The sequence below is a fragment of the Panthera uncia genome (assembly GCF_023721935.1).
Source record: "Panthera uncia isolate 11264 chromosome B3 unlocalized genomic scaffold, Puncia_PCG_1.0 HiC_scaffold_1, whole genome shotgun sequence".
NCBI lineage: Eukaryota > Metazoa > Chordata > Mammalia > Carnivora > Felidae > Panthera > Panthera uncia.
Genome location: NW_026057582.1, coordinates 76,951,562 through 76,977,715, shown reverse-complemented (window position 1 = coordinate 76,977,715; position 26,154 = coordinate 76,951,562). Strand labels below are relative to the sequence as shown.

The 26,154-nt window shown below is 41.3% G+C and overlaps 1 protein-coding gene across 3 annotated transcripts in view; it reads right to left on the bottom strand.

Annotated features, from left to right (window-relative positions):
- Positions 1 to 26,154, bottom strand: part of FMN1 (formin 1) — a 427,872-nt gene that overhangs the window by 283,657 nt on the left and 118,061 nt on the right. For 2 of the 3 annotated variants that reach the window (XM_049611644.1, XM_049611645.1), the window contains one exon: positions 4,050 to 4,167. In XM_049611644.1, coding sequence (XP_049467601.1) covers positions 4,050 to 4,167 — 118 coding nt within the window. Of the gene's footprint in view, positions 1 to 4,049; positions 4,168 to 5,543; positions 7,399 to 26,154 lie in introns of those variants that run through there. The other variant, XM_049611646.1, reaches the window with a different exon arrangement.

Below are 26,154 nucleotides of genomic sequence, written 5' to 3'. Positions count from 1 at the left end.
GGGGGGGGGGGAGAGAGAGAGAGAGAGAGAGAGAGAGAGAGAGAGAGAATCCCAAGCAGGAGCCACACTGTCAATGCAGAGCCCAATGCAAGGCTTGAACCCACGAAGCCACCAGATTATGACCTGAGACAAAACCAACAATTGGACGCTTAACCGACTGAGCCCCCCAGGTGCCCCGAATTGGTCACCTGATTCTTGACAGAACCCTAGTTAATACAGCAATATATGTAATTGCCCAAAAACAAAAAAAAACTAAAGAAACTTCACAAAGCAAAAAGAAAATAAAAGTGACCTAACATGATTTAGAACATTTTTTTCATATTTGAGAAAAAAAAACATTTAACCCTATGTTAACTCTATGATTCAACCATTCACAGTACCAAGATCCTTGTGTTTTCCAGGTTTTGTTTATTTTTTTTCTTTTTCTTTTTTTTTTTTTTTCCAGGTTTTATTTAAGACTTTGGGCAAGTTACGGGGGCGTCTGGGTGGCTCAGTTGGTTAAGTGTCCAACTCGATCTCAGCTTGGGTCATGATCTCACAATTTGTGGGTTCAAGTCCCACATTGGGCTCTGGGCTGATGGTACAGAGCCTGCTTGGGATTCTGTTTCTCCTTCTCTCTGTCCATCCCCCGCTTGTGTTTTCTGTCTCTCTGTCTCTCTCTCTCAAAATAAACAAACATAAAAATATTTTTAAAAAAACACAACAAAAAACTGGGCAAGTTACTTACCCTTATATAACTTCAGCATGTACCAAACAGCATGTTAGAAGAGAAATAGCAGAGAGCACTGGTTGTCTATTTCTCATAGAAACAAATTGCTTTCGCCACATTACATATAAAGGTATACACTTTTAGGTTTCACAACACACCTTTTCACTTTGCTGTGATTGAGTCTTACTTTGCCTCAAGCTTCAAAAGCTAATCAAGTTTACCGCATCCAGATGTTTCTGGTCTTGCAGCACAGTCAAGTGGCACAGAATCAATGTGAGTTGATTAACCTCCTAAGGCTATGAGGAGCCTGCTGAAAGAGATTCCTCAAAAATAACAAAAACAAAACACAAAACCAAGATCATCCCACAAAGCTTGTTTCAACAGCAAACTCCTATACCCAAAGAAGGAAAGACCATTCTGAGAAGAACATGGGGTCTGTCAGTCAGACTGTCCCAATCCCAATTCCCAGGAATAGGGAGGGAAATGCTCTTTCCACTCCCAATAGGTGTGAGGCATCCCAAACACAAAGCAGGACTGCATAGACAATGAGGTAAGAGGGCACAGCACAGGAGATGGCAGAAAGCAATGTGCTCTTATTTGAGTAGAGCAATTCAGGCCCAATGAGTTAACACTGGGGCTGCTCACTGAGCAGAAGAGGTCAACTCCAGCACCTGCAGCAAGTCTCCTGCACGATGGCTCTGATGGGTGCTGGTGATTCTCTTAGCTGGCACATCACCGAAGTTCCAAGAGCTCAAACACTGGCAGTGGAAGAGCCCCCGATGGTGGGCACAGTGTTACCAGGATGGCCCTGGAGGCTCCGATGGGCTTTAGCTGCCAAGGAAGGTAGTTGCAGTGTCACTAACTATAAATGATGCTGATGGCTCTGGGAGTGGCAGAGAGCCTCTTAGCAGTGGGCTCCAGCTACCCTCCTAGGACTAGAGAGCTCCAGAAGCCATAGTTTAAAGGGACAGATTCTCTGATACCAGCTTTCTTTTTATCCTTGAACAAAAGGTGAACTTATGGTAATTAGGTGATCTCTTAAGACCTTGGTGGGGGGGCGGGGGGAAATCACTGAATGATAAACTCTGTATAAAGGAAAATCCAAGCAGTAGCAAGTCTGAAGGGTCTGAGGGCGGCACAAGGACAGTATAGGACTCATGATGAAAAACACCATTTCTTTCCCAGCTCTGCCAAGGACCAGGCTTAAATGTTCACAGCACAGAATTCCAACAACACACTTGAAATAGGAATGCTAGAGTCTTATACACCTAAGGATAAATAAAGAGCACTGAAGACGTAAAAGCATAAGACTTCAAACACCTTAAATATCCTGAATCTAATCTCACGGTTTCTGTGTCTCCGCAGAGTGGCAAATTTTGTAGGTTTCCCTCAAAGCAGGGAAACCAATGGCAACAACATAAAATGCTTTAAACAATACACCAAATGCTTACAAGGCTCCAGTTTTCTCAACAACAGTTTAAGAAAATCACAAGGAAAATGCTATAGCTTCCTCAAAATTAGCAATCAATGACAAGGCAACCCTACACTAAGATCAAGTAATGGGGTAAAAAATAGGTAACTGCAGGCACTTTATCTTCTTTGACACCCACCGAAAGGACATCAGGAGAGTAAGGAGCACCTAGAAGCCTCTAAGAAAGTGCAGCACCAGACCTGGCAGCATGGGAAGAAAGTGCTGCCACCCGTGGGAACCGGCTGGGGACTTGGGAGGCCTTCTTCGGACAATACCCAACCCTCTGGGTCACTGTGCTGTCACAGCTCATCCAGGAGCCCCACTATTGTGGGTACTTCCCACCCCCATCTCATCCAAGACCTCAGGAAGCTGTGAGAATACATTTCATGACAAGCCAAGACTGGGAAAGCCACTGAGGAGGTCAACTACAGTGTTCCTCTGACTTTCCAGAAATGGACTAAGGAATCTCTGTAGAGGTATAAATGCCCCCAAATAGGACTTGAAGTGGATTAGAAAGCCATGTATGACATTTAGTTACTTCTCTACTCAGCAAATGCCCGTCATTATACAGAAGACTGCCCCAACACACCGACAAGAACAAGACTTGGATCACCAATATGAACTAGGAATCAGAACTCTCAGTGTTCTGGTTTTCCATGAAAGCAAACATTAGCACTTTTAATTGTTCAAACTGTGCCAGATCATGAGAAAGAACTTGGTAGGTGGTTCAATTATTGCAACCACCAACACTCCAATTCTGGAAAAAAATCAACTGCAGGCAAGAAGACTGGAACAGCTGTATATATTTTTTTCACTGAGGCTATGACACTTTTCATTCTGTAAGTCAAGCACTACAGGAAAAAAAAAATGCTATGAAGTAGTTGATGCCTTGCGAGAGCCACAAGTTTGCAATTGTGTAAGTGGAGGCTAAAAGCCATCAGATCGTAGAAGTGAAGATTCATCTGCCAACTTAAAATATATCTGTATTCTCAATCACTAAAGTAATTTAAGATACTGCAGAAAACCCACATATTACTAAACCACCCCAAATTTGATCCATTCATGTTTATCAGTGAATAGGAAGCAAAGCCTTTTTCTGTAAACAGACTGATCTTCATGGACACACATATCCGAAGACAACCAGCAAAATATGAACCTGAATAGATAATCTTCCAATATCAGGACGAAAACAAAGAGCTTTCATCCAAGATACATAAACACATATATTCAATCAAGATACGCCATCCTCTACTTTTTTTTTTTTTCCCCCTGTGAACCTTCCAGTTAGAGTAAAAATATCTAAATGCCCGTTCCATTTTAACATATTCAAGCAAAGCTCCTGGGAAGGTTTCCAGAGAGTTAGATTGCTTTAAAATTGGCCATGCATTAAATAAAGCTTTGTGTAACAAAAGTGAAAGAGTAACTGATACAGCCTCTGTACATTCACTCCACACAAGGTTCCTGTAGCTCAAAAGCATTCTCAAAGACAAACAACAAATCGGTTTGCAGCTCTGGAGAATCATACTCTGCCTCTTCCAGCAACCCCGCCAGCTCACAACAGTATGAAGAATACCACCTGCTTCCTGAGGAATGTGTAATCTACCTGCTCGGTTAGCTCCCCAAAGGTTCTCCTACTTTACACACCTTGCCCCCCGTCATTCATTCCACTGCATTCACCTTTCATCTCTGACAGATTCATTAATGATAACTGTGCAAAGGTTCCCTTTAACAGCACAACCCAAAAGAAAAGGCTTCAATCTTACATTTAACAGCGAAACAAAAACTCAAATTCTGGGAGTACTGAAGTAGCACTAAAAGCCACTGCAGCAAAGGATTCATTTCTGGGTACCTGGCTTCTTTTCCCATTACCTGCTTCGGTGTACTTCAATCCCACTTTTTCTTCTGTGTCTTTTGTCTTTGGGGGTGGCCAGACAGCTTGGAGTCTGCCGGGAGTCCTATCGTCCTGCTCAGTGGGGCTGTGGTCAGGCTGTGGAAAAGTGGGGAAAGAAAAAGTTAAATGAAATCTGGCCAATGCCAATTAATCCCTGAAAACATGCTAACTCTAACCCTAAAATCACTTTTAATGGCCTGTTGCACATTGCACTCATTCACTGTAATTGAAACTTCTCACTCCAGAATGACCCTTTTCCAGAAAGGTAAAGTGATCAATTGGGGGGCTGTGGGGGGGGGGGGGACACACACACGCACACACACACTCAAGACCATGTGTGATACAACAAATAATAGATGATGTTTATCATACAACTATTTAAAAAGAAATCACAAACTTTGAACTGAAGACATAGATATAAATGTACTATAATCAGGTACATTTATAGGAATGTTAATAGAGAAATCCCAAACAACTCAGCTGTAGGTCAAGATACACCTCTCTAAGCACGACACATTGCTGATTTCAATTTGTTTTCCTTTCCTTTTCTTTCAATAAATGAGATGGCCTTCATACTCAAGCCATTTTTATAGGGGTTGAGTTTTACAACTAGGAGAATGCTATATCGCGTTTAGTTCTTAACTACAGCCTAAGAATGTTTCCAAAGATTTTAAAAATTTTAACATCTTTACTGATCAAGTATATAAGAGGGGATGATAACTGTATGCTGAGTTACACTAAAATTCTACTCACGGTTCTCGTGAACCTTTGGGATCTGTTAGACAGGTGTCTGCTAGTCTTCATGAATTACCTGAATTAATTTTCTTAATAGTAGCAGCCTTCACTAATTAGGTGCTTACTGGGTACTAACTTGACTTAATCTTCACAACTGCCCTGTAAGGTGAAGGCTATTCCGTTCATTACGCGGACGAGGGGATGGAGGTTCAGAGGGGACCAAGGTCACCCGGCCAAGAAATGGCAGAGTTAGAATTAAAACCGGGTCTCAATCTAAACCTAGTGATGAGGGTGCCTTGTAACCAACACGGGGACATTTTAATCCTAACACAAACACCTATGTCACCAAATGGCAGACTTTCAAAGTTAAAATATAGTTTTTGCAGAGGTATAATTAGGTGGTGAGGAAATCCGGGCTGTTTCTCCCTCCTGCATCACAGCCTCGTGCTGCCTACTTTTTATAAGAACATCTATTAATGCTTAAGCTCAGAGTGACAGTTTCCCTTTCCTACCCACACATCTTTATGTATAGCCCTTTTATGACACTCCAGAAAAATATAAGGAAGACAGAAAACACCAGTTTCACTCCTTACCCCTTACAAGGATGATTTGATCTTAATCCTCTTCACCTAGAAGAGACTAACAATAGGTAGTTGGGACTCGCTTTTGACAGGAAACCTGAAAACTACAGGTTTCACTGCATCTTAGGACAAAACACAAAACCCAATTCTACATACGCTTTTGGAATCAGAGGGGCCATCCCCTGGCCTTGACCTGGATCGCTCAAACACAGCTCTCAGGGACTCCTTCTCATGCTTCATCTTGCGCTTGAGAGCTTCCAACTCCGAGGTGTCAGCTGTGGTCCCCTTTTTGGGGGGACGAACGAATATGGCTTTAAAGGCCTCGAGGGCGGTCTCTGGAGGCTTTGGCTTGACCTCTCCACCCTGAGTTTGGGCTCCGCTGGGGCCGCTCTGGCTCTCCTGGGCAGCACCGCAGCCCATCTCTTCCTTTCTGGGCTGTTCAGGGTCTCCTGCCCTCACTTCTGCTTTGGGCATGTCAAGGATGAACAGCTGAGAGAGCTGCTCCAGGAGAGTGGGAGTGGCCTTTGGGTCAGCTGTCTTCTCCCCAGTCTTCACCGTCTGCGGCCCTGCCTGCGCTAAGGACTTCTGAACAGGTTGCGTCAATTTGAGCAAGGCCAGGTCTCCATCCTTTGGTTTAATTTCCGTGATGGTATTCCCTCCCTCGCCAGTAGCCCCTTTCTTCAACACACGAAGTCCACTAAAAAAGGCTGGAAGCTGGAATGCCTTCTCCCCAGGGACTTCTTTTTTTGACGCGGCATTCTCGGCAACACCAACAATCAAGGTCTGGTCTGTTACTGCGGGTGGATCTTGGGAACTTTCTTCTCCAGCTTGCCCTTGGACGGGGCTGTGCTCTGTCTGAAGACCACCATCACCAGGTTCGGGTTTGCTACTTATCTCGGATGGGGTCCTCTGAGGACCTTCTGCACAGCACTCTGCATCATCCCTTTCCCCAGTGATACTATTTTCCCCACAATCACGTGGCTTTTCTTTGGGCTCCTGAGATGGCTCAGCTACAACACTGGGAGACTGTGGGCGACTGGTGTTGCTTCCCTCTTCTGGCTGCTGGCCACCATCATCAGAGTCAGAATCACTGGTGGTGTTCACAAGAGTCCCACGAACCAAAATGACATCGTCTCTGTTCACGCTCAGAGTACTGAGCGGAAGAGGCTCTTGACCCAGGAGAGAAATCCCTGCGTCTGCTATGATGCTCTGATTTCCCTCGGACTCTGTCTCTGCCCCTGCAGTCTTGCCATCATTTCCCAGGTCAGGTAGAATCTGGGCCGCTGCCTCCTGTGGATGGGAGCCATGGCTGGGATCATCCAGCTGAGGCATTGGATCCAGGACCAAACTGTGGAACGCCTTCAGGACTGCGTCTTCCTCTTCAGGCTTCACAGATTCGAGCTTACTTGTAAACCCAAACAGAGTCTTCATGGAGAACTTGCTCAGGATCGACTGAGCCACTTCAAGTCTGGCTTCAGGTTTTTCTGGCTCTGAGACCTCATCACTGCCATTCAGAGAGTCTCCGACGCCCTCCATGTCTCTGCAATGCCCCCGGTGCAAGTTCTGGCTTTTGTCACTTTCCCTACTGTCTCAGTTTATCCACACCATGGGCTCTGAACTTCCAGGACAGAGAGAGCAACAGGACCCGGCAGCCTGACTCCGCCCCAAAGCAAGCACACTTGGTCTCTTTCAGGTCACTGGCTGTGTCCTCCTTCCGGTGTGAGCCAGGATGGTGCGCCCAGGGCCAGCTGTAAGAAGTCCGAAGAGCTTAATGCCCAGACGCAGCCTCGGCTGCGCACCTTACTATACACGGACTGGGGAGGCTGCTCTGCTGGGACTTCCGTATTTATTCCCGTGGACAAAAGGGGTTTTGTCGTAGGGAAAGTCAGTCTGCCCCCGGTCATCCCGGCCCAGGACTCCACTGCGAGCTCCGCCCCAGTGCCTGCCTGCAGTTCTCCCGATAGCTTTCAACTTCCTCATTGGTGAGCAAGGGAGGCTCCCGAATGTGCTGAGCTGGCCAGCAGATCCTGACAGCCCTCAACCCGCCCCCCCCCAACCCCCCCGCATCAGCCCAAGAAATTCAAAAGTGAATCAGCAGAAAAATGATGAAACGTTTCCTTTTTGCCCTTTAAATTTTGGTCAGAAGCCTGTGCACCATCCAGGCCAAAAAACCTAGCAGCACACACAGATCAACAGCCACTTACAAAGCCCAGAGCAAAGAAATAAAAGTAGGGAAACAGATGATCTCAAAATGCCAAGAACTCTCTCAAAAGCAGTTGATTTACAGCTCTCAAAGCTGTCTTTTTTTTTTTTTTTTTTTTTTAAATGCTTTCTTCTGCTTCCCTGCAGGTTTCATCTGGAATGCAGATTTTAGCTGGTGGGGTCTGGGGGTGGGGAACCAACACAACTGGTTTCAGATTACTGCTGTTTTAGCTCTGCCCCAGTGTCTCACTGTTCTACAAACAGGTACTTAGGCAAGCACGCCCACCACGCCCAGTGGCCACCAGCCTTAGGCGGGCAGAGTAAACAGCCCCAGCCCTAGCATGAATGATTACCCTCCACACGCTCTGTGCCAACCCCAGGCTTCTGCTCAGCAGCTCTGACTTCCTGGTTTCCTTAGGAATCCTGATGGCCGAAGGGCACCCCGCTCTGCTTCAGTGATCCAACCAACTAAGTGAAACCTGGCATGATACAAGGTAACACACAACCTGCCTTGTTAGGCAAAGCTATTTATCAAAGGTCCCCAAGGAGCCACATTCCCCCAAAGGGCAAAACATCTGAAAGGTCTCTGTCAGTCAGGTTTCTATCACAGACCCAATTTGCCTAAAACAAGAAGGGCAGACAAAATCACCACCAACCATCAGAGCAAGGTAGTTTCCAACACTCTGATCATATGCTGGGAACTTGGCAACGAAGGACGTGGAAAAATTGCCGCTCTGTTTCCTAGCTGCATGGCTGCCTCTTGGGACAGCTTCCTGTCATACCTGAAGGTCTCAGTGTTTTTCAAATCTGGTCCAGTCAGCAGGCATTTACTAAGCACCTGGGATGGACAAGTTACTGTACTGGATCATGGCAGTCAAACTGGCTTAGGAGTAATCACTGGCCCTCTGAGCAAAGCTGCAAGAAGATTGAGCCCAAGTGTGAAACACCAACAGCAATTTATTCTGCAAAATAGAAGCTGGAGCCACAAGCTTCTTGTGCAAAACGGCAGTCTTACTTGATGTGCACCAGGGAACAGCCGTGAATGTCACTCTGATGACTTGAATCATGTTCCCCAATAAGTATTAACACTGAAAAATTTTGACTGCAATACATTTCTAGCAGTGTGTTCAAAAGGAACCCTCACACAAAAAAGGTACGTATTATAATATCCCACCAATCCCTATGGAAAAGTTAAGACAGCACTTCCTGGCCCCTGGTTTGACCTGGTGTCTAAATGGAGACTTTCCCACTCACTCCTGATGCTAGTATGTGTGGGATTATCAAAAGGCCGCCATAACATACAGAAAGCTTCATAGGCACCATTCAAGTCTTAGAACAGTTTCCTGTCCAGAGGAAATGCCCTTTGATAAAAATCAGACTTCTGCTTCTGCAAGAATGAGGAGAAAAGGAATCACCACATCAAATCATAAGATCAGTCTTATGTTCTTAACAACATATAGACCGTCCAACACTGATGTGTGGGGAAGAGACGTGACACCTATTTGGTGTCGACCTTTTTTTTTTTTTATTTTTTTTTTAATTTTTTTTTTTTTATGTTTATTTTTTTTTGAGCCGTGGGGGGATAGAGCATGAACAGGGGAGGGGCAGAGAGAGAGGGAGACACGGAATCTGAAACAGGCTCCAGGCTCTGAGCTGTCAGCACAGAGCCCGATGCGGGGCTCGAACTCACAGACCGTGAGATCATGACCTGAGCCGAAGTCGGATGCTTAACCGACTGAGCCACCCAGGCGCCCCTTTTAATTTTTTTTAAAACGTTTTATTTATCTTTGAGACAGGGAGAGACAGAGCATGAACAGGGAAGGGTCAGAGAGAGGGAGACACAGAATCTGAAACAGGCCTCAGGCTCTGAGCTGTCAGCACAGAGCCAGACGCAGGGCTGGAACTCACGGACCGTGAGATCATGACCTGAGCTGAAGTCGGCCGCTTAACCGACTGAGCCACCCAGGTCCCCTGGTGTCGACCTTTTTAACTGGAGGCTCTATTTTTCTCAGACCTAACTATCAGTTTCGAGAATAAGTTTCTGAGCACTCCCAGCACATCTGGGCGAAATGGGACATAAAGTGTCCCCCAAAGGTTGTTGGCCTTTTTATACAACAGTATGGAGCAGAATTAAGATTTTCAGCATTCTCTCAATACCCACGGATGCCAATACAATTTCATAGAAGTTGTGGCAAGTCTTGAGTCCTAGGAAATGATTTGATCCCAGTCCCTGGGTTAGAGGTAAGTAAGGTATTAGGTTTATTTTAAAAATTAAGTAACCATGGGAACGCCTGGCTGGCTCAGTCGGAAAAGTGTGCAACTCGATCTTGGGGTCACGAGTTTGAGCCCCATGTTGGGTGTAGGGATTAGTTAAATAAATAAAACTTAAAAAAAAAAAAAACAAAACTGTTAAGCAACCATGGCCAAGAGAACAATCCAGAAATTAAACTACTAGTCTCTCACTAGGACACAAAGTGTATTTTATCCTCTGAGATGACACAGAAGATGAACTTCACGAAACAATGTGAGAATGATCATTCTTTCCCCTTGTAACTTAGGGGAAAATCTAGAGTGTCTGATTAGAAAAAATAAAAACAAATCAAGCAAAAAAGCCTAGCTGGCTTGTGTACTAGTCACAGACAAAACACAGAACCCCCTGGAGTCAAACACATTAAAAAGCTTTCCCCATACAACCCTCCTTCATTTATGAAGCATAACTCTGTTACAAAGATGTATTTATCCAACAATTATTAAGCACCAACTACATACCAGGCTCCAGGGATATAAGGATGAAGAAAACCCCAGCCCTCCACTTTCATGACACATGAAGGTAAATAGGTGAGACTCAGTTTGAATAGCAACCAGTGGACCTAAGACAATTCTTTTTTTATGTTGATCTATGTTTGAGAGAAAGAGAGCACAAGCAGGGAAGGGGCAGAGAAGGAGACACAGAATCTGAAGCAGGCTCCAGGCTCTGAGCTGTCAGCACAGAGCCCAACACGGGGCTCAAACTCACGGGCTGTGAGATCATGACCGGAGCTGAAGTTGGATGCTTAACCGACTGAGCCACCCAGGTGCCCCTGGACCTAAAACAATTCTAAGTGAAAGCAAGCAGTTACCATCTAAATAATAAAGAGAAGTAAGAGAGAGCAGCATGGTATTTCAAATAGATGTTTGAATATTGACTCTCAGACCATTAGAAATGTGACTATTGCTGGTGATTTAAGAAATCAAAAAAATGCTTTGACCATAATGTTCAAATAAGAAGCCTGCAAAATTTTTAAATCGTTTTATTTTCATCATGATAAATACATTTTTTAATCCTCACACCCAACTTCCCTCTGGTAACCGTCAGTTTGTTCTCTATAGTTAAGAGTCTATTTCTTGGCTTGTCTCTCTTGCTTTCCTTTACTCATTTGTTTTGTTTCTTAAATTCCACATGGTGAAACTATATGGTATTTGTCTTTCTCTGACTGAATTATTTCACTTAGCATAATACACTCTAGCTCTTTATCCATTCATCTACTGATGGACCCTTGGGCTGCTTCCATATCTTGGCTATTGTAAATAATGCTGCAATAAACACATGGGTGCATGTATCCCTTTGAGTTAGTGTTTTTGTATTTTGGGGGAAAACACCCAGTAGAGCAGTTTCTGGATCATAGAGTAGTTCTATTTTTAACTTTTTGAGGAACCTCCATACTATTTTCCAGAGTGGCTGCACCAGTTTGCATTCCCACCAGTAGTACAAGAGGGTTTTTCTCCACATCATCGCTAACATTTTTTCTTGTGTTGTTGATTCTACCTATAATGAAAAAGGTGTGAGCTGTTATCTCATTGTACTTTTGATTTGCATTTCCCTGAAGATGAGTGATGTTGAGCATTTTTTCATTGTCTGTTGGTAATCTGGATGTCTTCTTTGGAGAAATGTTTGTTCAGGTCTTCTGCCCATTTTTAATTGCATTATTTGTTTTTAAGCATTGAGTTGTATCAGCTCTTTATGTATTTTGGATACCAAACCTTTATCAGATAGGTCATTTGCGAATATCTTCTCCCATTCAGTAGATTGTCTTTTAATGTTGTTGTTGTTTCCATCACTGTGCAGAAGCTTTTTATTTTGACATAGTCCCAATAGTTTATTTTTGCTTATATTTCCTTTGCCTCAGGAGACCTATCTAGAAAAATGTTGCTACGGCCAATGTCAGAGACATTACTGCCTGCGCTCTGTTCTAGGATTTTTAAGAAGCCTGCAAATTGGTTGATTGGTCTTGAAAAATGAGTCTATTTAATGCTTTAACATTTTCAGGAGGAAAAATAATCACTTCTCTCCAACATCATTTATCTCAGTGTCTTATTCTGTGATGAATACTTATTGAATACCTACTACACAAAACCGGTAGAAGCCAAGACTTTCTCCTGAATCTCTTTTGTTCTGTAGGGGCCAAGGGCAGGCCACCCCAAGATGGGCCACTTTGGCATGAAGATTATTTTGTGTTGAAGGCAACGGAGATCCTGCAGGCTCAGAAAAAACTTTTTGCCCTTCCCTTCACTACATAGGAAAATCTAAACTGAGGGTTCTTCCCAGTATAATGGCTATTACCAGAGATAAATTTTATCTGAGTGACCCATCTGTATGGCAAGATAAACCTCTAGATTCCAAACATCTGCTCGTGTTGTCCTGTGAATAGCCTTCCTTCTCTTTGAAGTCCCAGACCTCCACCCAGTTTAGGATGACATACATACCTCATTTTGCCTGTCTTTGGAATTTACATGTCTGTGTGGATTCCCTGTATTTACAAAATGAAATCTGATTTTCTCCTGTTCATCTGTCTCATGTCCATTTGATTCTTAGTCTAGCTAAAAGGGGACAGGAAACTCATGCTCCTTGACAGTTTTAACCTTAAGGCCCTTAAGCCTTCTAACAGCTATACCTGTGCAAAAGGTCAGATAAAATGATTCACCTTAGACAACCGAGTTAAAACAGTTAGCACTTGACCCATGTGATGTTCTTTGTAACTATTTGTTAAAAACAATTGGTACCCAGCTACTTTAAAAGTCAACATATATTTGTGTGAAGAATTTACTACTAGTGAATTGTCCATGTTTCTCCCTTCTCACCATCCTCTCAGACTGAGGCTGAAGGCAACTGTACCTCAGGTAATAAGAACATCAGTCCCACAGACACCTGGTGAGATAAGCCTAAAAGGGTGGTTGCAACAAAAAGGCACATCACCTGAGACCAGTCAGTAGAACCAACCTTCTTGGCTCTCATAAGGTTAGAGGAATCAGCATTAAAAAGCATTTTTTAAGTCAATTTGCAGAAATTGGACGTTGCTTAAAAGAAAAACTTCCTAAAGTCCTCCCACCCTCTACTCTTTGGAATCCCCCACCCAATCATTCAGTTTAGATAACTCCCTCCCACATTCTCATAAAACCCCAGAAAGGCAAGGGAAAAGTAGAGCAAATGAGGTCAGTTTCACAGCATCAGGCCACATGATTCTCCTGTTTCTCTTATCCAATTTATTACAAGTTCTGGGCCTGTTTTTAATGACTAATTGCTTCTAGCTTCTAAAGTGGTTCAACTAGGTTCATGTGACAATTGCTGGAGAAAAGTAGAAGGGAGTTAAAATTACTAAAGGTAAGTAAGGGTAGAGAAACTATTTCTGTAGAAGACAAGTTTATACCAGTGGACTGGGGAAAGGAAGGAAGGCAGTGGTGGATAAAGATGTGAGTGGGGTAATGAGTAGAGATGGGTTTTTTGGTCCAGGAAGGGTGTTTTAACTTACTCAATGAAGTCTGATACAAACAGTGAGATCTGAGGAAATTATGACATCACAAGCACTCAAAAAAGCCACTTGTCAAACTAATGACATCCCGTGAAAGGAGCTGAGGATTATGAAAGAGTGTGGGTAGAATCAAATTGCTGGGAAGCTGAACGGGACTTCAGAAATACTAGAAATCAACTCGTTCCACATTCTTGTGTTAAAGAAGAAGCCATTTGAAATCAAGAGAAGCTAAATAACTGGCACCAGTTCACACTGCTCACATGAGCAACAAGAGGGGAAACGAGGTGTCCTGACTCCTGTTCACCTCTGGTCTTCCTACTGCCCTGGCCCATGAGCTTACCTTCCTCCGGAACAGCATCCTCCTTATGCTCACTTTCCACATCTTGGAAATGGAGTCACGAGACCAAGTACGAGACCAAGCCAGAGACCTCTTTAGGCTTCTCTTTCTATTGCAGCTTCATAGCATCCTCCCCGACTTCATGGTGTGCCTTCCCTCTCCCCACTAACACGAAACTTATAACAGCCCCTCTGGGTCAGCCCACAAGAGGCCCGAAGCAGTTTTTACTAATTGTTTAAAAACCAAAAAGCAATAGGCTGCACCTGCCCTATTGCGAGGGCCGGTCTCAGTGATTAAGGCCTTCTTCCACTGAGCAGTCTTAGTGTAAAATGTTTCTAAGACTGGTTCCACTGAGCAGTACCAAATCTCCAGGGGAAAATGAGTTGAAGGTCAGTAACAAACTAGAAAACTCTGAAAGTCAGAAAGAGAGACTGGGGCATACTTGTCAGGATGGAAGCAAATGAGAGAGCAGTGTGGATGTGATCTTTCAATGACCAGGAACCAGGGCAGGGTGCACAGTTAAGATCCTGGCCTTGGGTCCTGGGCTTACCTCCTACTCTTCTCCTTTAAGAAGCTTGACCTTGGGCAAGCAACCTATGCCTCAGCTTCCTCACCAGCATACTGGCAATAAGAAAAGTACCTACTTCATGGGTTATTAGGAGCATTAAGTGAACTAATAAGTTTGATACTCTCATCAATGCCTGGCACATAGTAGGTACCACATAGGTATGATATATTTTCATAGCAAAGTAACAACTGTTTTAGGGCCATCAACCTGCATCGAACAGATTTTTTTAGCCTTGCCAATATGAAACAAGTATTTACTGATGAACTGACAGCCCACGCAGGAAGCTGCCCCACCCAATTCCCTCCTAAATATGCACTTGGGCAGAGGGGCCCTTTGGTCTGAACAGGATCCTTTGTTATAGAAAGGCCTACTAAATACAACACCCACCCATGCCACATCTGTGCCAAGAGTGAATAGAGCATCAAAGAAAATTCTTTCAAGGGGTTCCTTGGAATGTTTTAGGGCCAATACGCTCTGGATTGTTTTTCCCATCTGTATTACCTGAAGGGAGTAAATTACCTTAAAATTCTCCCAGGTGGCCACTGTAGGAGACAAAGTTCATCATGCTCTTTAATCCTTTTCCTGTGCTCCAAGATGATTGTTAAACCAACTCAATCATTTCAGAAAAATAAATAAATAAACAAACAAAAACACACGAATTTGGATTTTCTCAAGAAAATCCTTTTCTCAAGAGTCTATTGATAACACGTTGTTGCTGAAACCCAAAAGTGTGATCCCTAAGCACTGTGACCTCAGCCCACTTGGGGGAAGGGCTGCTCCCAGACAGTGGCTGGCCTGGGAAAGTACCCAGGTCAACTCCAGCAGGGCACTAACCATTTTCTTCTTTTGCTTGTATGCCAAGTCATTAGACTCCAAAGGCGTTACTTCATTTAAAATTTCCTTTCTCTTACAAATACCAAATCAAGGCTGAAGTAGTTATTACATTAAATGGGTAGGGTCTTACTATCAAATATTTCTAAGACTGATTCCACCAAACAGTACTAAAGGTTCTCTGGAAATGGATTCAATGTCCATGATAAAATAAAATAATGTAAGAGGGAAAAGGAAAGGCCAAGATTTACCCGTGAAGCTGGAGGGGAGGGGAGAGAAGGAGTATTCTTTAAGGTACACAATTTCTTGGGACATGTTTGTGAAGGTTTTGAGCTTTTCCAAAATCAATAATATTTATGCTCCACATGGACAATCACTTCAGAAGGCATGGAGTCCATAAAGAAAGCATTTCATTGTGGCTAAAGTCGCTCTTGATAACACTTTTAGGCGAAGATCTGGAATCTAATAAACCAGAGGTAACCTATTCCTGCCTATACTCTCCTTCTTCCCCAATAGTAAAACTACATAGCCATTGGCTATGCCATAACTGTGTATCTTTGCCTTTTCCTTACATTTTTTTTTAGGTAAAAGTTATCAAGTTATCTTGAGAATATTAGTTCAAACACCAAAGATCCAGGTATTATTTCTAAATAATTTTATATTTAAATGAGGCAACAGAAAAAATTAGGGCAGGTATGGATTTACCTAAAACAAAATGAAGGTGGATGAAAAGAGCATGCATGACAGAAGAAGGGGAAGAGAACAAGCATTTTTTAGGAGGTCTATATTGTCCCGAGTGGGCACCTTTATGCAAGGTTTCTCGTGCCTTCCTTAACCCTACTATATAGCTCCATGAAAAGTATCATTAACCCCATTTTATAGATGAATGCTGTCCTGTGCAAATTTCTGCAGTGATGGAAATGATCTCTATCTGTGTGTCCAAAACAGTAGATACTAGCTACAGGTAGCCTCTGAGCACTTAAAATGTGTCTAGTGTGACTGAGAAACTAAATTTTAAATTTTATTTAACTTTAATTAATTGCCACCTATAGCTAGTGACTGCTGTACTGGACACTGCTATAGCTGTTAATACTGAGGTTCAGAGAAATTAGGTCAATCCTAAGATTACACAACCAATGAGTGGCAAAGCCAGAATTTGAACTGGATCAATCTGATTCTTAATGTTCATTCTTTTCATTACCATAAAGCCAAACTATAGTATTTGTAATAGTTCTCCTTCAAATGGAAAAGCCAGAATGGAGGCAAAATAGATCATCACCTCATTACCAGAACCAACTGGCTACTGAAGCTAGAAAGAATTTGCCGAGGACAGAAGGGAAACAAAGGTTATGAGCCCTGATTTGATCAGTGATGATTGCTTTAAGTTAATACTCATAATTTAGTCATTTTAAGAGACAAATATGGAAACAAGTGTGAATGCATTAAAATTACAAAGGAAAAAGTAAGGTAGGCGTTGTCACAGCTACGATCCTATTTTTTCAAACACAGTTAAAGGGAGGGCAAAGAGAAGAGGGGCAAGAGTTATGGCTTTGAAATGGGACGTGTTTGGGTTCAATACAAAAATTACTTATCACATACTAGCTGTGTCACTGAGGCAAGTTCCTTAACATCTCTGAACCAGTATCTACATTTATAGAATTGGAAAAATACTTAACTCATAGGACTGTACTAAGAACTGAATGTGCTAATATTCCTAACCCCGTGCTTGCTTCATCACCAAAGACATTCGATAAATAGTGGCTGTCATTGTAGAGTATGGTTAGTTGCAGGGATCAGTGGGTGAAAGAATCACATTCCCAGAGTTATGACATATACTCACTATTGCCTCCTTTTTGTACATCATTTTAATTTGGCATTTAAACCAAAGTATATACAGCATGACTGTCACTTTCAATGCTTTAAAAAGTATCATGAAATATTCTGAAAGAATGTTTTAACAGCTCCCAGAATCAAGGTCTTTTACTTTCTGTAGATGGAGAGGGAAGTTTATGATATATGTTATACACAGGACATTTATGGAGTAGCTGCAGTCCTTAATGCAATTTAGAAATAATGGTAATAATAAATCAAGATGGCTTAATTAAAGCCTATAAAAATCAAAAGGCAAGAGAAAAACAACTAGGCCATACACACTGGAACCTCACGTTAACATAGGAGTCCCCTGAGCATTCTATAGGCAAAGGCTACTACTTCCTTTAAAACTCGAAATGGGTCATATGGGATTGTCGTTTTAACCACAAATGTCCATGTGTATCCTGGAGAGAGAAGAAAAATGCTTTTCTGAAATACACACATGAAACATAAATGATACATGTAGAATCCGGAGAGCAGGCTTTAAAGAGACCATGTGAAGCTCGCAGGACTCAGTTCAGTGAGTACGCATAGAGCTGTAGTTTCTTTTTTTTCTTTTAAATTTTTTTAACGTTTTTTTATTTTTGAGACGGGGAGAGACAGAGCATGAACAGGGGAGGGTCAGAGAGAGGGAGACACAGAATCTGAAACAGGCTCCAGGCTCTGAGCTGTCAGCACAGAGCCCGACATGGGGCTCGAACCTACGGACCACGAGATCATGACCTGAGCCGAAGTCGGCTGCTTAACCGACAGCCACCCAGGCGCCCCTAGAGCTGTAGTTTCAAGACAGAAAAGGGAGGCTGAAAAAGTGGAATTCATTCAAAGGAGGCAAAAAAGCAATTGCCTGAATTTTAGGGAAACCAAATAAAATACTTCCGCTGCAATGTTTCCAATTCATTTAAATACAATTCCTAGACAAATTTCTCAGTATTTTTATAAAACTCAGTTCTATTCCATGTTCTCCCAGGCTTTAAAAGTCCATACATTCTCAAGAGTCCAAATATGCACAACTATTTAGTACATGTTGGAATAGACAAAGAGGAAATAAGGACAATAAAGTAAGGATCAAGATCAAAGAGAAGTGAGTGTCACAGTTCCACTAGCCATTAAGAGTTCAATGAGCAAGCCAAGTTCTTTTAGTTTTATGAAGCAATCTGAGATGCTATGAGATTTGTCATTATGTTACAGTGGATGTAGAGGACAGCTGGATGTCAGGGAAGTGTGGAAAATTGCGTAAGAACTGAACTTGATGATCGGCATAAACGGGGATTTCTATTTAAATATGATAATTGATTCATGAATTTGCCATGCAAACAATTCTGGTTTGATGCTTCTCAATTGGTTACTAAGTTTTCACTGGGGACTAATGTCTCTAAGAGTTAAAATTCTGCTAAATATAATTAAGACTGATGGAAATAAAAGCAACTCTATGTAAAAAAGTAGAAAATGTGTAAGAAAGATAGAAGGAATGGAAATACATGTTTTGTTGAAGGTAAAAGAAAGTAATTTTGTCCTAAATGAGACTGGTTGTTTGGAGAGAAATGGCTTGGGACAAAATTTGAAGGCCAAGGAAAGTTGTAGAAGGTTCCTGAAGGGAACTCTTTGGAAAGGAATTTCATGTGTGGTCAGGACGGACTAAGTTGAAATGGATTCTGTTTTTCTCTGTTCAAAAGACAAAGTTTTCTTGGACCATTGATCTGCTCTTGATAAGAAAATGTAAACAAAGGGTTGTTGTTGTTGTTGTTGTTGTTGTTGTTGTTGTCTGCTGAGAAAACCAAAGCTTCTGTTTTGTCTTTATCAAGCCTTTGATTACTTAGTTAAAACTTCTCAATGTTAAAGGAGCTAAGTTTTGCTAACAACTATATAACCCTACATATTTGCCTTTAGGATCTCTCATTGCCACTCTGGTTAAACAAATGATTTAAAGTTTTAAGATTAGTAATGATCTGTAATCTATTTAGGATGTGCCTTATAACTTTCTAAGGTTTTAACAAATTTCCCAGGATTTAAATTGTAAATGAATTTTTGACCAATTAGGCCTTCTTTGGTATGTGAAGTTACTCTGAAACACTGTCAAACAAATAATGGTAAACCTTAGTATATTGTCTGGGTAAATGCTATAACTGCTCAAATATAAATGCAATTCCTGAAGTTTTAATGTTTTGGTAATAAGGTCATCACTTGATACTCTGATTATCAAGGTGTTAGGTGTCACAGAGATGATGAAATTTCCTGTATCAATTGCATCAGAATGAACTCTCATCAGATTGTTAACCATGTCCATTTCTGAGATTTCTGTCATTTATAATTATTCAGATGCTCATACTAAATGTGTTTCATCTTCAAGATTTGTAAAAAGGACTTCCATGACAGATACAGGTATTCAATACCTTTAAGATCAATACTAAGATGGGTAAGAATTGCCAGAACTAAAAAGCTGCTTTCAAACTGAACAAGAATTAGGAACATGGGACTAAATGAACTGAAGGACACGGTTATAATTTTGCCACTTTTGTTTTAAAGTGTTGCTGGTTCTCTAAACGCTTGCTCATCTATGACATACAGGAATGTGACGAAGTATTCATTTGTGAACAAACTGGAGTATTTAACATTTCTCTCTACCTGAACCCTCTAAAATTAAAAAACTCTCAGTGAGTGTTCTTTCTTTTAAGGCAATCATAATCACTTATGTGAGTTCAATAAGAATCTTCTTCTTGTAACAGGATACCATTGGAAATACTGGTTATTTTACCAAGGCTTTGACTGGAATGTCATATTTGAGAGTCGTGCATAGACTCAGATCTGACCATATAGCTCTAAGGAACTAAGGCTGACTTTATGAAACATGGAGCCATAAAGCCCCTTGGAAATGTTGGCCTGATACCTTGCTTACAGAGGTCCCAGCAGCCTTACCAGATGAGTAAAGAGTATCACTTCCTGGCAGGTGCAGGAACCTCATGATATGTTGGGGACCTCATGGAAAGGAATTTGCCCAAATCTTCATGTATTGCAGTCACGTCTGATGGCAAGTACTTGGCATGGCTTCTGGCCTGGAGAAGCTACTAAAAGCCTGAATCTAGATTCCTTATAAAGCGTTCCAGCAAAGCAAATTGTAAAAGATCTATATGATCAGTCGCTATTCTTGCTGACCTTATGTAAATAATTAGGCCAAGTTTATTAAAACTGGACTTGTTTTACAAACAAATTAGTCTTGATTTGGCTATCTCTGGTAATGAGGGTTTTAAGAGAAAAAAATGATGTCTCAATAATGTACCTTTATAGATGTTAAATTCTAGTTCTGATTGTCTTTAAATGTTTGCCTAAACTAGACAACGTGAGGTAAACTTTGGAAAATGTGTCACAATATTTCACGTATAGACAAACTTCTGTGCTTGTTTTTCTGTGGGGATAATAAAAAAACTTCATGGGCATATAATTAAACAACTAAAAAATGGGATGGATTCACCCCAACAATTGTCTATGAAAATTATTTTCTCACTGCAGACCTATCAATAGATAAAGACTATAGTGCCTTATTAAATTATTCACTTAAGACCGGGTTAATTCATAAATCTCTGTGCAAACCATATCCTCCCTAAACCTGATAGGACAGTTCCTAGAAACCCACCCCATATAAACCCAAAAGACCTGGTTTATTTAAAGGATTGAAAGTCTAACACAGCAGGGGATTTAACTCCAAAATGGAAGGGCCCCTACTGGGTCATATTAAGTACTCCCCCGGGAATAAAGTTAGGGAGCACACTTCATGGGCTCCTGTATCTAAAATACAGGGCTCCTGTGCCTCCTTCACAGAAAACCAATGGGCAAACTAATCTTCCTTCTTACTCCTGTAAACGTGTGGAAGACCTCATACTTCTCTTATGATGGTTGTACCTTTCTTTTTCATTCTCCTTTCCCCAATTTCTACTGTTCCTTCTTACAAAGGGCCATTCAAAAGGATCACCACAGACATTTGAATCACAAACCAAAAAAAAAAAAAAAAAGAACAAACGCACAAACCCAAAAACATCTGATTCCTGCTGCCTGTTTCCACTCCATCTGAAGAGGCTTTAAGCCAGACATCTAAAAATCTTATCACGGGCAGACACTGGGTTTGTAATTTGCTCAGACTATTAACCTATATTTTTCTTGTTTCTATAAAAGAAATGCCTTATTAACTACCTGATTGTTCACTAAACAAAACAGTCTATATAATGGTTAAACACCACATGTTATACAGTTAAGGCCTTACATGACTCTCAAAATAACGTCATATTCTATTACTAAATACTGAATAACTCAAATGCATACAAAATAGGATGGCATTAGATGTTTTAACTGCTGCACAAGGTGGAAACTTATACTCTCATAAAAACAAAATGCTATGTATACATTCCAGATGACCACGCAAATATTTCTGGATTTCTAACTGACATGAATACTCCAATTGGTGCTTCAAACAGTCTCTCTCTCTTTCCTTTAATGATTGGTTAAACTCTTGGACTGGAGCATTTCTGTCAACTACCAAAGTACTTTTATTGCGGTTTCTTTCTTGTCATTCCAATTACATTTTGCTGTTTTCTCCCATGTGTCTCTGCCTAGGGCCAAGACTCCATCACTACAATAACTTCAAGCCAACAGATAATCCTTGCTACTCAAGAAGGTTCATACACGTCCACCTTGGATTCAGCTGCTTCTGCCTTTTGTAACTTCTCTATATGTTCCCCAAATGATCAATATTGGCCATAGATAGGGACATCCCTGTGCCCCTACTCAGCCCGAAGAAGCTACAGAAGATGAGACCTTCCACCTTCAGCAACCTTAAAGATTTAGTGATCAAAATTACTCAGGGGGGATATGATGTGGGAACCCATAAGGCAAGCTGAGGGTCAAGCACAAGCTAGCATAGCACCCCCACCACACACACACACACACACACACACACACACACACGGTGGGATGCGTGTGATATTCCTCAGGTACTCCTGGCTGCCCAAGAACAAAGGAAAGGGGAAAACAAAGAGTTAACTGATAGAGATCATAGTGAGTCTCCATCAGTTTACAAATATCTTAGAAATTACAAGAAAAAGACAATTTTATCAAGAGCCTAATCTCCAGAAACCTATACACTCAGTTTCCTAGAGCCCTTAGTGTCACCCTCCCCTCAATAGTGATGTGGGGAACAAAGGCAAGAAGGAAATGGTAGGTAAAATTAAATTTCCTTGTAAACTATAGCCCATTGACAAATACTTGAGGCAAATACAGAGTAGAACATTTCTCCAGGAACCCCCTACCATCCTAAAGTGAATGCCTTACTAGAGGAAAACCACCTTAGCTTGACAATAGCAAGGCCTCAGGTATTTTAGGAGCCCTCTTTAGCATATCAAAGTCCCTCTTGAGGCCTCCCTTTTGTCTTTACCTCCCCCAATTCCTTAGTATATGACTAGTCACTCTTTACAACCCCAGGGCAGCTCTTCCTGCCCGTGGGTCCTGTCCCCATGCTTTAATAAAATCACCTTTTTGCACCAAAGATGTGTTTAAGAATTATTTCTTGGCCATCAGCTCTCAACCCCGCCATCACCCCAAAACTTCATCAGTGAACATTCCTCTCAAATGGAATCTTTGAGAAACTTCACTCACTGTAAGAAGTTAGACCCCATTTACTCTCTAGTCTGTCCATAATCAGTTGCCTTTGACACATCTGGTTCAAGGTATACCAAAAACTGAGGAACATGGCTGATGATAGCTCCTAGTTTGGTGGTATATAAGATACTGCCCTTTAAGGCTACCTTTGTAATGTTCATACTCTAAATGGGCACTCTGGGATGACCAAAGTTTTATCATATACAGATGCAATTCACCAGAGCAATTCACACATTTGGTGCATTTGGATGCTGCCCCAAAATTGATACCTAGGGTTGCTTGATCCAGTAAACAAAACATAGGACAACCAGTTAAATTTGAATTTCAGACAAAAAAACAAACAATTTTTCACTAGAAGTATGTCCTATACAATATTAAGCTACCTCATGACCCAAAAGTAGAGCTGACTGCATGTTGAGTTTAGTCTTTCAGGAGTTTCGCAGACCAACCAGAATGGTCCACAGAATTTGTATAAGCGGGACTAGAAGATAATCACCCAACAGAACCTCTCTGCACAGCAGTCTGGTTGACATTCAGCCAAGTGACACTAAGACAGCAGCACTGGATGTTTTAACATTGAAATACATACTGGTTGGTAAATAGATGGTACCCTGAGCTTGCCTAGTGTCTACTCTACGCCAGCCTCACTCCCCTCCTGCCATTCCCCAAAGGAACCTCTGTATTTTCCCACAGTTCAGTAACTAAAAGATGAACACGGCATGGGACAATAAGGATGGGCCTGGAGGGCATTAGGCTAAATGAGATAAGACCAGAAAGACAAATACCTTATGTTCTTACTTATATGCAGAACAAAAACAAAACAAAAAACAAAAAAACAAAAAACCAAACTCACAGAAACAGAGAACAGATTGCCAGAGGCAGGGAATGGATAAAGGTGGTCACAACGTACAGACTCCCAGTTAAAAGATTAATCAATTCTGAGTATGTAATGTACAGCATCATGACTAGAGTTAACAACACTGTATTGCATATTTGAAAGCTGCAAAGAGAATAGATCTTAAAGTTTTCATCGCATGAAAAAAAAATGTGTTGGGGCACCTGGGTGGCTCAGTCAGTTAAGCGTCCGAGTTTGGTTCAAGTCATGATCTCACAGTTCGTGAGTTTGAGCCCCACATCGGGCTCTGTGCTGACAACTCAGAGCCTGGAGCTTGCTTCCAATTCTCTGTCTCTCTCTCTCTCTGCCCCTCTTCCACTCACACTCTGTCTCTCTCTGTCTCTCAGAAGTGAATAAATGTTAAAATTTTTTTTTAATTTAAAATAAAAAAATGTGCAACTGTGCGAGGTGATGTTAATGAAACTTGTTACAGTAATAATTTCATAATATATACTTCTTTTTTTTTAATTTTTTTTAACGTTTATTTATTTTTGAGACAGACAGAGACAGAGCATGAACAGGGGAGGGGCCGAGAGAGAGGGAGACACAGAATCTGAAACAGGCTCCAGGCTCTGAGCTGTCAGCACAGAGCCCGACTCGGGGCTCGAACTCACGGACCATGAAATCATGACCTGAGCCAAAGTCGGCCGCTTAACCAACTGAGCCACCCAGGCGCCCCTATACTTCTATCAAATCATTATGTTTTACACCTGAAACTTATATAATATTATATGTCAAGATACATCAATAAAACTCAGGGAGAAGGGAAGGATAGTACTGGAGACACAGAAAGTCCTATGAGCCTTCAAATAGAGTTAGGAGACTACAAATTTTGGTCTTGCAACGTGAGTTGTGACATGGTTCCACCTATTAGGACAAAGATTTCTCATTGAGCATATTAAGATCTATTTGTTTTCTTTAAATAATTCTCATTTGGGGCGCCCGGGTGGCTCAGTTGGTTGAGCATCTGACTCCGGCTCAGGTCATGATAATGCGGTCTGTGAGTTCGAGCTCCGCGTCGGGCTCTGTGCTGACAGTTTAGAACCTGGAGCCTGCTTTTGATTCTGTGTCTCCCTCTCTCTCTGCTCCTCCCTCACTCATTCTCTTTCTCTCTCTCTCTCTGTCACAAAAATAAATAAACATATGAATGAATGAATAAATAAATAAATAAATACATAAATCCCGTTTACCACATATTGGTATTGCTTGGGTTGACTTACGCTCCTATAACAGAATCAGGAAATTTAATATTATAGCTAAAAGACTCTTTGTTTCATCTGTTCCTACTCTTCTCCATTCTGTCAAAACACAGTTGATTAAGAAACTGAAGGTAAGCAAGTGCCCACAATCCCATAGCTGGTGAGTGGTTGAGCTGAGAGTGGAAATGAAGGAGATCTCCATCTCTTGGGCTAGAGCAGAGATTGGCAAATTGCAAATCTGACCCACCGCCTGTTTTTGGATGACTCATAAGCTAAGAGTGATCTTTTTATTTTTAAATGGTGGGGGGAAAAATCAAAAGATGAATGTTTCTTGACATGTGAACATTATCTGAATTTCAAATTTCAGCATCTATAAACATTTATTGGAGTACAAACTCACTCATTCATATTCTCTATGGCTGTTTTGTCATAAGAATTGAGTAGTTACAACAGAGACTATATGGTCCCCAAAGCCTAAAATAATATTTCCTCTCTGGCTCTACACAATAACAACAACAACAAAATTAATTCATGGCTGCATAAGAGAACTTAAGGAATTTAATTGTAGCTCCAGCCCTAATGCCAGTGGCCATTCTGATTTCTGGGTGTCAAATTCCCACCAATTAAATGTTTTAGCTATCACCTCTGCATACTAATGAGAAGCAGCCTACCTATAGAAAAAGGCTGAGGAAAGCAACTTCCTGATGCTAATTCTGCAAATCAGTTCCAGAACTGAAAACAGAGTAGTCCCGTCTAACATTTAAAACTGATCCAAGTATCACACAGCAATACATGCCTCCCTGACCTTACTGTTGAAAGCCTCCCAGAGGAAAGACCTCCTTGCAAGCGGGTGTGGTGATCAAAACTTTTACTGAGTAGAACCCCTTCAAATGGAAATCTTACTTACAATATCAACATTAAAAAATAATAATGATAAAATAAACAAAACATAGGAGTTAAATTGTACTGTCTGAAGAGGGTAGAGGGTTTGGAGGTGAGGAGCCTTAGGGCCCAAGGTGTAAAAACCACTGATGTGGAAAACAATCTAAAGAAAGCAGACCAATTTTTAAAAATTATAATTAATGGAAAACTAAGGAACATGAATATTTATATATTTTATCATATGTTTATGTAATTATTTATATACCAATATAATTTTATATCATATATGATATATATATTTATAAATGCATAAATATTATAAATATGTAAATATATAAGCCATTAAAGGCTGGTTTAGGAAAAAGACCTTTTTTAGGCAGTGATATGAATCACAAGCCTAAATTTACTTGTATTTACAAATAATAATCCCAAGTTTATCTTAAAGAAATGGTCCTTAATATTGGTGGGAGGAGAAGAGGTATAGGAAAAATTATATGTTGGGTAGTGCCATCTATTTCCAAATTGTGGACTATTCTACAATTGAAAACAACG